The 12,764-nt window shown below is 45.6% G+C and overlaps 2 protein-coding genes across 3 annotated transcripts; both read right to left on the bottom strand.

Moving 5' to 3' along the window:
* Positions 1-2,395: 2,395 nt before the first annotated feature.
* LOC116956889 (aerolysin-like protein) lies at positions 2,396-4,758 on the bottom strand. Of its 2 annotated transcripts, XM_032978754.2 has the most exons (3): positions 4,669-4,712; positions 3,932-3,996; positions 2,396-3,426 (listed from the first exon to the last, which is right to left on the bottom strand). In XM_032978754.2, the coding sequence occupies exon 3, from the start codon at positions 3,415-3,417 to the stop codon at positions 2,476-2,478; it is 942 nt and encodes a 313-aa protein (XP_032834645.1). In that variant the 5' UTR covers positions 3,418-3,426; positions 3,932-3,996; positions 4,669-4,712; the 3' UTR covers positions 2,396-2,475. The 2 variants fall into 2 exon arrangements, with proteins under 2 accessions (XP_032834645.1, XP_075910956.1); XM_076054841.1 differs by lacking the exon at positions 3,932-3,996 and having other exon boundaries at positions 4,669-4,758.
* A 3,299-nt stretch (positions 4,759-8,057) lies between these two features.
* Positions 8,058-10,384, bottom strand: LOC116956886 (aerolysin-like protein). Its single transcript, XM_032978751.2, has 3 exons — positions 10,341-10,384; positions 9,600-9,663; positions 8,058-9,085 (listed from the first exon to the last, which is right to left on the bottom strand). The coding sequence occupies exon 3, from the start codon at positions 9,077-9,079 to the stop codon at positions 8,138-8,140; it is 942 nt and encodes a 313-aa protein (XP_032834642.2). The 5' UTR covers positions 9,080-9,085; positions 9,600-9,663; positions 10,341-10,384; the 3' UTR covers positions 8,058-8,137.
* Between the last annotated feature and the right edge of the window lie 2,380 nt (positions 10,385-12,764).

Here is a 12,764-nt window from a genome sequence, read left to right as displayed (position 1 = left end):
AGCCAGTAGTAACTAGTTTTGCACTCTTGTAATTAGTTCTATTGTGGAATGCTTTGATGTTGTCTGCTGGCCGAGTCTCCCTTGAAAACCACTACTCACCTCAAGGTGTTTTACTTGAGAACTAAACAACCGATTCTGATATGTTTTCTGACATCAAATGCCTTCAATGGAACGACATGATCCAAAACAACATTGAGGATGTGGGAAAGGTGCACTGTAATTAATCGACTTAACTAATTAAACAAACTTTCATGTCTGGTCTCATTTCTTCATTACGTGATTTTCTAATGTCACTGTACTATTGCGAAACTATAATAATGATTATTAATAATTTCCATTCTTAATGGGGTGGAGTGGATAGTTTTCACACGAACACGCAGAGATAGGTAAGGGTTCCAGTTCCTTTATTCCACGTCCATCCCACACAGCTCCCTCCTCCATGTACCGTTATATCTCAATCCACAGATCTCTGCTCTCTCGTCACTCTTGCCTTCGTCCCCTATCATCTCCATGGACCCTCTCTCGTTCCCTCCGCTCACACCTCTCATCATTTCTCAGCCACAATTCCGTCTTCCCATCTCAGGGTTTAATCTCGATACAGAGATTGACGACGTCAATGCTTATGTATAATTAACCACACCAACAATTGTCGAGTAACGTCCATTTTTCATTTGTGGGCTCAGTTGCAACTAAATGACAGCAAGCACAAGTGGGAATGATAGTCGAACCAGCGTGGTGGTGTTACGAATAATTGGTGCATCCATTTGCACTGCAATAAAATTAGTGGTTTTTAAACCTTATGTTGCTGTGGTAAATAGGCTACGCCCTTCCCCCTCCGGATAGGCAGGCACGTGATTCAATTTAGTCACGTGACCACTGGACGGACTTTGTGGAGGGAGATTCTGTAGAGGGGCCAATCGTGACACCAGCACGTCGACATTACATGGGTCCATTGGTGTACTTGTGTGCCGGACGAATGGACAGATGCCTTTTCTGGACGCTAAACCGCCTGGTGTGCATGTGGCAAGTGTAGGGAGTGAGAGGCATATCGCAGTTGACATTGCAGATCACGCAGCAGAACCCATGAAAACAAGGCAGAGTGCTACCCAACACATTTATATCGTCAGGTGAGGACCACCATGTCCTCAATAACAATTCCAGCCAGGAAAGCGCAAGGCACAAGCTTTGTTAGAAAACCTGGTCACACTAAACCCTCGAGAACATTTACCATCCTAAACAAAAGGTTAAGAAATAGAATCGCGATTGACGCGACCCCCTGATGGCATGACCATGCAGCGGGAGCCCTTTAAAAATAAATTGATATCACCATGTTTTGAGCTCTGTACCAAGGTGCTAATCCAAGCGAAATACAATATGGTGAAGGTTGTAGGTAGTGTTGTTAATGCCGTCACAATTGGAGAGAGTTCGATGCATTGTGCCTTGATTAGAACTATTCACGGCATAAGGCAGAGCAGCTCACTGTCAAAGAACAATATTTTTGGTCCCTCTTTGGAAAACTGCTTCTTTGCACAAAGCGAGACACATTGCTCCCTGAAGCAATAAGTGCGGCTTGACAAGTCTTACAAATGCTTGAACAGGGACGTTTCCATTCAATCTGTACTGTTGTTCGTTAGCAGGGTATGATGGCCGGCGACCGTTTGAGTTTACTCGATCTGTAAATAAAATGGTAGTCTATGCTCTGCATAGGATTGTAATTTGACAACTAAAATCCAGGGGAAACATACCATGCCATCAACGGTCAAGAATTGCAATGCGGGAATACGTGAGCAGCATGGACCTACAAAAGGCCTACCGGCAAGTGAAATGCCCATGTTTAAGCTCTGTACCAAGGTGTCAATCCAGGCGAAATCCAATATGGTCAAGGTTGTAGGTAGTCTTAACGCCGAAAGAATTGGATGGAGTTCGATGCATTATAAATGTGCCTTGATTAGTAGTAGTCGTCATGGCACAAGGCAGAGCAGCTCATTGTTGAACAATATTTTTGGTTCCTCTTTGCACAATTGAGACAATGCTCCCTCAAGCAATAAGTGCGGCTTGACAAGTCTTACAAATGCTTAAACATGGACGTTGTCAATCTGTACTGTTATTCGCTAGTGGCATATGATGGCCAGTGACCGTTTCATAATTTACACGGATCGCCAAAAAAAATCCTATTCGATGCTCTGCATAGCATTGTAATTTGACAATACTGAAATCTAGGGGAACCAGACCATGCAATTAACGGTCAAGAATTGCAATGCAGGAGGACGTGAGCAGCATGGACTTACAAAAGGCCTGCTGGCAAGTGAAACGCCCATGTTTGTAAACCCTTAAACTGAAAATGGGAAAAGTAATATTCCTTACAAGCAACCACAAAACATGGAAAGGCGAAAACTGCAGTGCAGAAGGCTTTTATTCGTAGTCAGCCACAATTATTCTCAGAACATTTGATCAAACAGGGAACAACATGCTGCTCTATTTCTCAGTAGCACGGGCGGTCATCTTGGTGTAGGTGAGCCCCTTGTAGACGCCACTCAGGGGAACGTCAAAGAGAGCGCCGTTCATGCAGGTGATGCGCAGCAGGGCCGTGTACGGGAGGTCGATGTTTGCACGCCCGATGTTGGCGACAACAGTGACGGTCTTGTGCGGAGGAACAGAGACGGGGAACGTGAGAGTTTCCATCCGCTCCTCCGAGTTGTCTACCTTGTACGTGCTAGAAGAACCCACGGTGAAGCTGAACCCGGTCTCCACCTTCACAACCTCCGGGATGCCCGCCGAGACAGTCAGGCTGAAGGTAGACTCAATCTTGTTTGTTGTAGACCACGATGACGTTTTGGTTATTTTCTTGGAGCTCTCGAAGGTGTGAGACTGCAAGACGCTGGTGTCGTTTATGTACTCCATTTCTTTAATCTCCTCCATCTGCACGTTAGGCAGAACCTGGTGCATAGTTGGGTAGTTCATGTTCTGGATTACCGACGATTTTATATCATTGATGAACAGGAAGCCCATGCAGTCGATGTCGGCCCCCGCTCGGCCCTGAACGCCCAAGCAGACGCCGGAGCCCACGTCGATTTTGTACTCGGTCTTGAGCCCCCAGTCCGTCATCTTGGCAAAGAACTCGCGGTTGCGGCTCGTCCTGAACTTGATGGCACCCAGACGCGTGCCGGCCCCATTGCCCCACAAGGAGAGCTGCGACATGAACTCGCCCGACTGGAATTCAAACTGCTGAGCAGAGGAGTCCACGGTGCCGAATTTCTGCCTTCGCCCGTCAGTCAGCCACACCTCCACGCCCCTCACTTGCCAGCCTCCAACGCTCACGGAGAGTTTCTGCAGCGTGGCCGCATTGCTCCTCCCATCAAACGAGAACGCATTTCCACCTTGGCCTCCAATGATGTGCAGCGTAAGTGGGTACGACATTATGTCAACCTGGAAGAGACAGAAGGGAGAGGAAGAATGCATGAAGCATGAACAATCATTGCTGTTCAAGTATAAACAAGCATTCGTACAGTACACCATTCATCTTAAAGTTGATAATTTTGCAACTTTTAAGGGCTGAAAACCATTGGGAACCACATTTATACCCAATAGACATGCCTTTGTCTATCATTAGAATTATGGTTTCGCAATTTGGAAATAAAATATGCAAATTTCGTGCCAACTATTTGAGATTGAGCAATCTTGCAGACGCAAACTTACAGCAAGTGCATGCTAGTGACCCCAACACTGAACAATTAAACGCAAGCACGAGTGTGCATGCTCATGGAACTGCGGGTCATTATTTAATTAACGTCACCTTCCAACATCAACCAGCAAGATGTACAGTGCAGTCCATTCCACAACTCTTAACCCACACGGTCAGAGTAACCCTTCTAGCATTATCAATGCAAGAGGGAAGCACGTGTCGCGTTGTAGGGAGCTGTAGCACAGATACCTTTTTCTTTCCACGAATAATCAAAAGCTCGGGAGAGACGATCCAGGCACTTGGCTGCAGTCAACCTATACAGTTCATAGTAACAGGAGCAGTTGGGTTAAGGTGGGAAGGGGAAACCAGATTAAACCTAAAACCCAAGAACCAAATATCAATATGCAGATCGCCCAGAGAAAACCCATCCTGGTTCAAAAATGCCTAGCAGAGGTCTTTTAGAGAGTAGGCACAGTCCAGGTCAGTCATTTAGGCATCGAATGGTATTGGGCTTAAGGCAATTAAAGAGAAGACGGTTTGTATACTTGTCAAATTAGATCAGTTTTTAACATTAAGGGGCACACCATAATTATAAACTGAAATCAATGAACTCCCAAGAATTGCAATCAAAAATTTGCAGGGCTTTCAGCTTCCTCCATAAAGCCCTCGGATTTCAGGTCAGATTAAATGAGTTTCCCCAGTGGATAGACACTATGCTAATGAACCAAAATACAGTAGATTCTCTACCGCGGTAATCATCGATGGCGGGTGAAAATTAGAAACGGTGCAGAGCAGGAATGGTTGAGAAAAATGCGGGGTGACAAAACCTACGAATAAAAAACGCCAAACCATTAAACGCCAATAGCAACCAGTTAATGGGTCATGGACAAAGAGGCACAATTGAATTTTTCGTGAACGCTTTCAACATGGTTTGCAAAGTCCAACGCAAAAACTGCACCAACATTTAAGCTGCGCACCACACTTACCTTAAGCGCCAAATCCGTGAAGCGCAGATATTTTGTGTGGGTTCTGCCCTCCTTTAAATACAATTGAGCACACATCACGTGGTATAATCACATGGGTGTGCCTTCACATCCCTGGCCATTCGTGGGGGTGGGAGAGATAATGCAATCATGGCGAGCCAATCATCGCGAGGATTCACTTTTTGAATGGGTGGCGCATCCTGACCACGTGCCCATTTGGTGTGGGCAGCAGTTAATTAGCCGAGCAACGCGCTGGCGCTTGGCGAATTTAATCACGGATCCGTTTTGAGTCTGTTGATAGTCCTTTGTGGGAGTTCACGTCACGTGGCATAATTACGCTCGCCTGTTTCCGAACATCTTCCCCTCCAGGCCAATCACTGCGAGCCAATCACAACGAGGATTCGCTCATTGCATGGGTGGTCGGTCCGCGCAAGCGCTCCCATTGTGTGAGCCGCCGTTTATCAGCCGAGCTACAGTTACGCGCCTCGTTAATGCATTCACGGTCCCGTACGAGGCCGAGAGAGCTAATTGAGTTGTGGATTCAAGTGATTTTAGCGTTTTTGTCTAAACTTTTTAACATGGTCCCAACGTAAAAGGTCAAATTAGCCTCACTACAATCGCCATCTTGAAATACATAGTTGTGATGAGTGTCATATTTGGTAATGACCTTTGAATTGTTCGTGCCTCCGGTGACTTTATTTCGTAACTTCTTTAACACGTAGGTTTTTATGACCAATACCATTCATAATATAGTTTTTTATGGTGTTGTTAGATTGCATACGTATATAAATGTGTCGGGAAGCCCACGACTACATAAAAAAAACAGTCAATTATTATGGTTTGTCACATAAACACATGACAATTCGTTACTAGTACAGCACACTGGTGTATTGGAGAGCAACGCCACAACATTTACAATCTGAGTACGACGTTTCGCCAATAATTACAACTAGCAGCATCAGGAGCCAGTCAGATTTGTGGATACGTTTTCCTGTTTTATTCATCAAATAAATATGTATATGTGATGACATCACTTGTGAGGCCTTCTTGTACGAATTTAGGGGGATGGGGGTTAATTAATGCGTATAAATTACTCAGCTGATGACGGACGCTTGTGTTGCGCCAGAAACGTCGTGATTTATGTTTTTTTTTACCAACATGACTTTACCGAAAGAACCAAAGAGTTTGGATTCCTGCAGTCACGAAAGCTTCAAATCAAGACAATGATTATCCATTTCAAGTTGGGTTATTTAGATGGCACTCAACGTACATGAAACATGCGATCTATGCAAGGCCATTGTTCTTGTTCCTTCTATGTGCACTAAATAGACGTCCCTGTTATTGTTCAACGGTGATCCCCATTGAAGTATGGTGACCTGTATAGGCTTGCATTTAAACAATGTTTGTTTTGATGATTCGCTTACAAGACGCACTCAGTTTGTAGCTATACGAACGATAAACAATATTTTAACTTCCCTCAATTTCTAGAGATTTTCGAATTAGTCTTAGCCAGTAGTAACTAGTTTTGCACTCTTGTAATTAGTTCTATTGTGGAATGCTTTGATGTTGTCTGCTGGCCGAGTCTTGCTTGAAAAACACTACTCACCTCAAGGTGTTTTACTTGAGAACTAAACAACCGATTCTGATATGTTTTCTGACATCAAATGCCTTCAATGGAACGACATGATCCAAAACAACATTGAGGATGTGGGAAAGGTGCACTGTAATTAATCGACTTAACTAATTAAACAAACTTTCATGTCTGGTCTCATTTCTTCATTACGTGATTTTCTAATGTCACTGTACTATTGCAAAACTATTATAATGATTATTAATAATTTCCATTCTTAATGGGGTGGAGTGGATAGTTTTCACACGAACACGCAGAGATAGGTAAGGGTTCCAGTTCCTTTATTCCACGTCCATCCCACACAGCTCCCTCCTCCATGTACCGTCATATCTCAATCCACAGATCTCTGCTCTCTCGTCACTCTTGCCTTCGTCCCCTATCATCTCCATGGACCCTCTCTCGTTCCCTCCGCTCACACCTCTCATCATTTCTCAGCCACAATTCCGTCTTCCCATCTCAGGGTTTAATCTCGGTACAGAGATTGACGACGTCAATGCTTATGTATAATTAACCACACCAACAATTGTCGAGTAACGTCCATTTTTCATTTGTGGGCTCAGTTGCAACTAAATGACAGCAAGCACAAGTGGGAATGATAGTCGAACCAGCGTGGTGGTGTTACGAATAATTGGTGCATCCATTTGCACTGCAATAAAATTAGTGGTTTTTAAACCTTATGTTGCTCTGGTAAATAGGCTACGCCCTTCCCCCTCCGGATAGGCAGGCACGTGATTCAATTTAGTCACGTGACCACTGGACGGACTTTGTGGAGGGAGATTCTGTAGAGGGGCCAATCGTGACACCAGCACGTCGACATTACAGGGGTCCATTGGTGTACTTGTGTGCCGGACGAATGGACAGATGCCTTTTCTGGACGCTAAACCACCTGGTGTGCATGTGGCAAGTGAAGCTAGAGGCATATCGCAGTTGACATTGCAGATCACGCAGCAGAACCCATGAAAACAAGGCAGAGTGCTACCCAACACGTTTATATCGTCAGTCGAGGACCACCATGTCCTCATTAACAATTGCAGCCAGCAAAGATCAAGGCACAAGCTTTGTTAGTAAACCTGGTCACACTAAACCCTCGAGAACATTTACCATCCTAAACAAAAGGTTAAGAAATAGAATCGCGATTGACGTGACCCCCTGATGGCGTGACCATGCAGAGGGAGCCCTTTAAAAATAAATTGCTAGCACCATGTTTAAGTTCTGTACCAAGGTGTCAATCCAGGCTAAATACAACATGGTCAAGGTTGTAGGTAGTCTTAACGCCGAAATAATTGGATGGAGTTCGATGCATTATATATGCACCTTGATTAGAAGTATTCATGGCATGAGGCAGAGCAGCTCATTGTTGAACAATATTTTTGGTTCCTCTTGCACAATTGAAACACTGCTCCCTCAAGCAATAATAAGTGCGGCTTAACAAGTCTTACAAATGCTTGAACAGGGACGTTCAGTCAATCTGTACTGTTATTCGCTAGTGGGATATGATGGCCAGCGACCGTTTCAGAATTTACTCTGATCGCCAAAAAAAATCCTATTCGATGCTCTGCATAGCATTGCAATTTGACAATACTGAAATCTAGGGGAAACAGACTATGCAATTAACGGTCATGAATTGCAATGCGGGAGGACGTGAGCAGCATGGACCTACAAAAGGCCTGCTGGCAAGTGAAATGGCCATGTTTGTAAACCCTTAAACTGAAAGCAAAAGCAAGTCCTTACATGCAACCACAAAACACGGAAAGGCGAAAACTGCAGTGCAGAAGGCTTTTATTCGTAGTCAGCCACAATTAGTCTCAGAACATTTGATCGAACAGGGCACAAAATGCTGCTCTATTTCTCAGTAGCACGGGCGGTCATCTTGGTGTAGGTGAGCCCCTTGTAGACGCCACTCAGGGGAACGTCAAAGAGAGCGCCGTTCATGCAGGTGATGCGCAGCAGGGCCGTGTACGGGAGGTCGATGTTTGCACGCCCGATGTTGGCGACAACGGTGACGGTCTTGTGTGGAGGAACAGAGACGGGGAACGTGAGCGTTTCCATCCGCTCCTCCGAGTTTTCTACCTTGTACGTGCTAGAAGAGCCCACGGTGAAGCTGAACCCGGTCTCCACCTTCACAACCTCCGGGATGCCTGCCGAGACAGTCAGGCTGAAGGTAGACTCAATCTTGTTCGTTGTAGACCACGATGACTTTTTGGTTATTTTCTTGGAGCTCTCGAAGGTGTGAGACTGCATGACGCTGGTGTCGTTTATGTACTCCATTTCTTTAATCTCCTCCATCTGCACATTAGGAAGAACCTGGTGCATAGTTGGGTAGTTCATGTTCTGGATCACCGATGACTTTATATCATTGATGAAAAGGAAGCCCATGCAGTCGATGTCGGCCCCCGCTCGGCCCTGAACGCCCAAGCAGACGCCAGAGCCCACGTCGATCTTGTACTCGGTCTTGAGCCCCCAGTCCGTCATCTTGGCAAAGAACTCGCGGTTGCGGCTCGTTCTGAATTTGATGGCACCCAGACGCGTGCCAGCCCCATTGCCCCACAGGGAGAGCTGCGACATGAACTCGCCGGACTGGAATTCAAACTGCTGAGCAGAGGAGTCCACGGTGCCGAATTTCTGCCTTCGCCCATCAGTCAGCCACACCTCCACGCCCCTCACTTGCCAGCCTCCAACACTCACGGAGAGTTTCTGCAGCGTGGCCGCATTGCTCCTTCCATCAAACGAGAACGCATTTCCACCTTGGCCTCCAATGATGTGCAGCGTAAGTGGGTACGACATGTCAACCTGGAGGAGACGGACGGGAGAGCATGGCAAGAATCCTTAAAGCATGAACAATCATGGCCGTCCGAATATAACCAAGCATTCGTACAGCACACTATTCATCTTAAAGTTGTACATTTTGCAATTCGGAAGGGCTGAAAACCATTGGGCACGACATTTATAACCAATAGACATTCCTTTTTTTTGTTCATTGTTACAATATGGTCTCGCATTTAGGAAATAAAAAATAAGCAAATCTCAGGCCTACCATTTTAGATTGAGCAAGCTTGCAGAAGCAAACTTCCAGTAAAAAGTGCATGCTAGTGACCCCACAACTGAACAATTAAACGCAAGCACGAGTGTGCATGCTCATGGAACTGCGAGTCATTATTTAATTAACTTTACCGTCCAACATCAACCAGCAAGATGTACAGTGCAGTCCACAACTCTTAATCCACACCGTCAGAGTAACCCTTCTAGCACTGGCAATGCAAGAGGGCAGCACGTGTCACAGTGTGGGGAGCTGTAGCACAGATACCTTATTCTTTCCACGAATAATCAAAAGCTCGGAGAGACGATCCAGGCACTTGGCTGCAGTCGACCTACACAGTTCATAGTAAGAGCAGTTGGGTTAAGGTGGCAAGGGAAAACCAGATTAAACCTATACTCCAAGAACCAAATATCAATATGCAGATCGCCCAGACAAAACCATCCTGGTTCAAAAATCCCTAGCAGAGGTATTTTAGAGAGTAGGCACAATCCAGAGCAGTCATTTAGGCATCGAAGGGTATTCGGGTTAAGGCAAAATAAGACAAGACGGTTTGTATACTTGTCAAATTAGATCCGTTTAACATTAAAGGGCACACCACAATTAACTGAAATCCGAGAACGCCCATGAATTGCAATTCAAAAGTTCCAGGTCTTTCAGCTTCCTCAATAAAACCCTCGGATTTCAGGTCAGTTTAAAAGGAGTTTCCCCAGTGGATAGGGACACTACGCTAATGAACCAAAATACAGCAGATTCTCAACCGCGGTAATTATCCGTGGCGGGTAAGAATTAGAAACGGTGCAGAGCAGGGATGGTTGAGAAAAATGCGGGGTGATAAAATCTACGAATTAAAAAATATATATACTGCAAGCAATTAAACGGCAATAGCAACCAGTTAATGGGTCTATGGACAAAGAGGCGAAATTAAAATTTTCGTGAACGCTTTCAACATGGTTTGCAAAGTCTCACGCAAAAACCTGCACCAACATTTAAGCTGCGCACCACACTTACCTTTGGCGTCGACTCCGTGAAGCGCAGATATTTTTTGTTGGTTCTGCCCTCCTTTAAATACAATGGAGCACACATCACGTGGTATAATCACGTGGATGTGCCTTCACATCCCTGGCCATTCGTGGGGGTGGGAGAGATAAGGCAATCATGGCGAGCCAATCATCGCGAGGATTCACTTTTTGAATGGGTGGCGCTTCATGACCGCGTGCCCATTTAGTGTGGGCAGCCGTTAATTAGCCGAGCGACGCGCTGGCGCCTGATGAGTTTAATCACGGATCCGATATGAGTCTGTTGATAGTCCATTGTGGGAGCTCACGGCACGTGGCATGATTGCGCTCGCGTGCTTCCGAACATCTTCTCCTCCAGGCCAATCACTGCGAGACAATCACCACGAGGATTCGCTCATTGCATGGGTGGTCGGTCCGCGCAAGCGCTCCCATTGTGTGAGCCGCCGTTTATCAGCTGAGCTACAGGCACGCGCCTCCTTAATGCAATCACGGTCCTGATACGAGGCCTAGAGAGTTGAGGATTCAAGTGATTTTAGCGTTTTTGTCTAAACTTTTTAACATGACCCTAACGTAAAAGGCGAAATTTGCCTCACTTCAATCGTCATTTTGAAATTCATAGCTGTGATGAGTGCCATATTTGGTAATGACCTTTGAGCTGTACGTGCCTCTGGTGACTTTATTCGTAACTCAAGTTTCAAGATTCACGTTTCATTTTTTAGGTATAGCCCTGTGAGCCATGCGCCTCTTAGTCGGGTGCAACCGCAACAAACAAAATATGAACACAGGACATCCCAAAGTGACAACACGCAACAGAAACATCCTGGAATGAACCAGCAAATACTCCACACAAATGTTTTTTTTATTTAAACGCTGTGTGCAAAAATAACAATGTGGTGCAAGCCAACAACAACAACCATGAGACAATTTAGATTAACCGTATGTTTTCGAATCACCAAAATAAAGCTATAAAAACAATGTAACAACAGTGATCATAGGAACTGTGATTGAAATTTAACAATTAACGATATACATAACACGTACGACAAAAACTGCAGCCATAGGTGGCAGCACGACACTCCCAGTGTATGACGTGTGAGCGAGTCAGCGGCAGTGTGAGCGAGTGTATGATGTGCGAGTCAGTATTAGGTTGAGTGAGTGAGTGTATGATGTGCGAGTCAGCCAGCACACGATGAGTGAACCTGTGTATGATGAGTGAATGAGTCAGTGGTTGTGCGAGTGTATGATGTGTGAATGAGTAAGCGCATGGTGTGAGTGAGTCAGTGCATGATGTGTGAGTGAGTCAGTGCATGATGTGTGAGTGAGTCAGTGCATGAGGTGAGTGAGTCAGTGTATGATGTGTGAGTGAGTCAGTGCATGATGAGTGAGTCAGTGCATGATGTGTGAGTGAGTCAGTGTATGATGTGTGAGTGAGTCAGTGTATGATGTGTGAGTGAGTCAGTGCATGATGTGTGAGTGAGTCAGTGTATGATGTGTGAGTGAGTCAGTGTATGATGTGTGAGTGAGTCAGTGTATGGTGTGTGAGTGAGTCAGTGTATGTTGTGAGTGAGTCAGTGTATGGTGTGAGTGAGTCAGTGCATGATGTGTGAGTGAGTCAGTGTATGATGTGTGAGTGAGTCAGTGCATGATGTGTGAGTGAGTCAGTGCATGATGTGTGAGTGAGTCAGTGTATGATGTGTGAATGAGTCAGTGTATGATGTGTGAGTGAGTCAGTGTATGATGTGTGAGTGAGTCAGTGTATGATGTGTGAGTGTGTCAGTGTCGGCTCCCTCTGCTCGCGCCGACGCCCCCCCGGCTCTGTCGCCCCCCCCCCCCCGGCTCCGTCGCCCCCCCGCTCCAGCTCCATCGGCCCCCCCTCCTGGCTCCCTCGGCCCCCTCACAAACGGCCCCCGCCAGCCTCTGCTGGGAGCGCGTGCGCCTCAGGCGGCCATCTTGTCTTCTTGAACACGTGGGCTTTCATGACCAATACCATTCATAAAAGAGGTTTATTTTGTTCTTGTTAGATTACATAAGTATATACATGTGTCGGGAAGCTCACCACCTCATAAAAAACAGCCAATTATTATGGTTTGTCACGTAAACACATGCCAATTCGTTACTAGCACAGCACACTGGTGTATTGGAGAGCAACACCACAACATTTACAATCTGATTACGTTTCGCCAATAATTACAACTAGCAGCATCAGGAGCCAGCCAGAATTGTGGATAAATCCTCCTGTTTTATTAATCAAATAAATAGGTATATGTGATGACATCACTTGGGAGGCCTTCTTGCACAAATTTAGGGGGATGGGGGTAATTGATGCGTATAAATTACTCAGCTGATGACGGACGCTTGTGTTTCGCCAGAAACGTCGTGATTTATTTTATTTTATTCCAACGTGACTTCACCGAAA

The sequence above is a fragment of the Petromyzon marinus genome, chromosome 68 (assembly GCF_048934315.1).
Source record: "Petromyzon marinus isolate PM22_M1 ecotype Great Lakes invasive population chromosome 68, UKy_Petmar_22M1.pri1.0, whole genome shotgun sequence".
Lineage (NCBI taxonomy): Eukaryota > Metazoa > Chordata > Hyperoartia > Petromyzontiformes > Petromyzontidae > Petromyzon > Petromyzon marinus.
Note: the sequence above shows the minus strand (reverse complement) of the source record. Positions and strands in the feature narration are given on the sequence as shown.

Coding starts and splice junctions, on each gene's coding strand:
- LOC116956889 (XM_076054841.1), bottom strand. CDS start 4,743: ATGTGTGCTCAATTGTATTTAAAGGAGGGCAGAACCCACACAAAATAT. Junction 3,427..4,668: donor TCACGGATTTGGCGCTTAAG/GTAAGTGTGGTG, acceptor TGTCTCTTCCAG/GTTGACATAATGTCGTACCC.
- LOC116956886 (XM_032978751.2), bottom strand. CDS start 9,079: ATGTCGTACCCACTTACGCTGCACATCATTGGAGGCCAAGGTGGAAAT.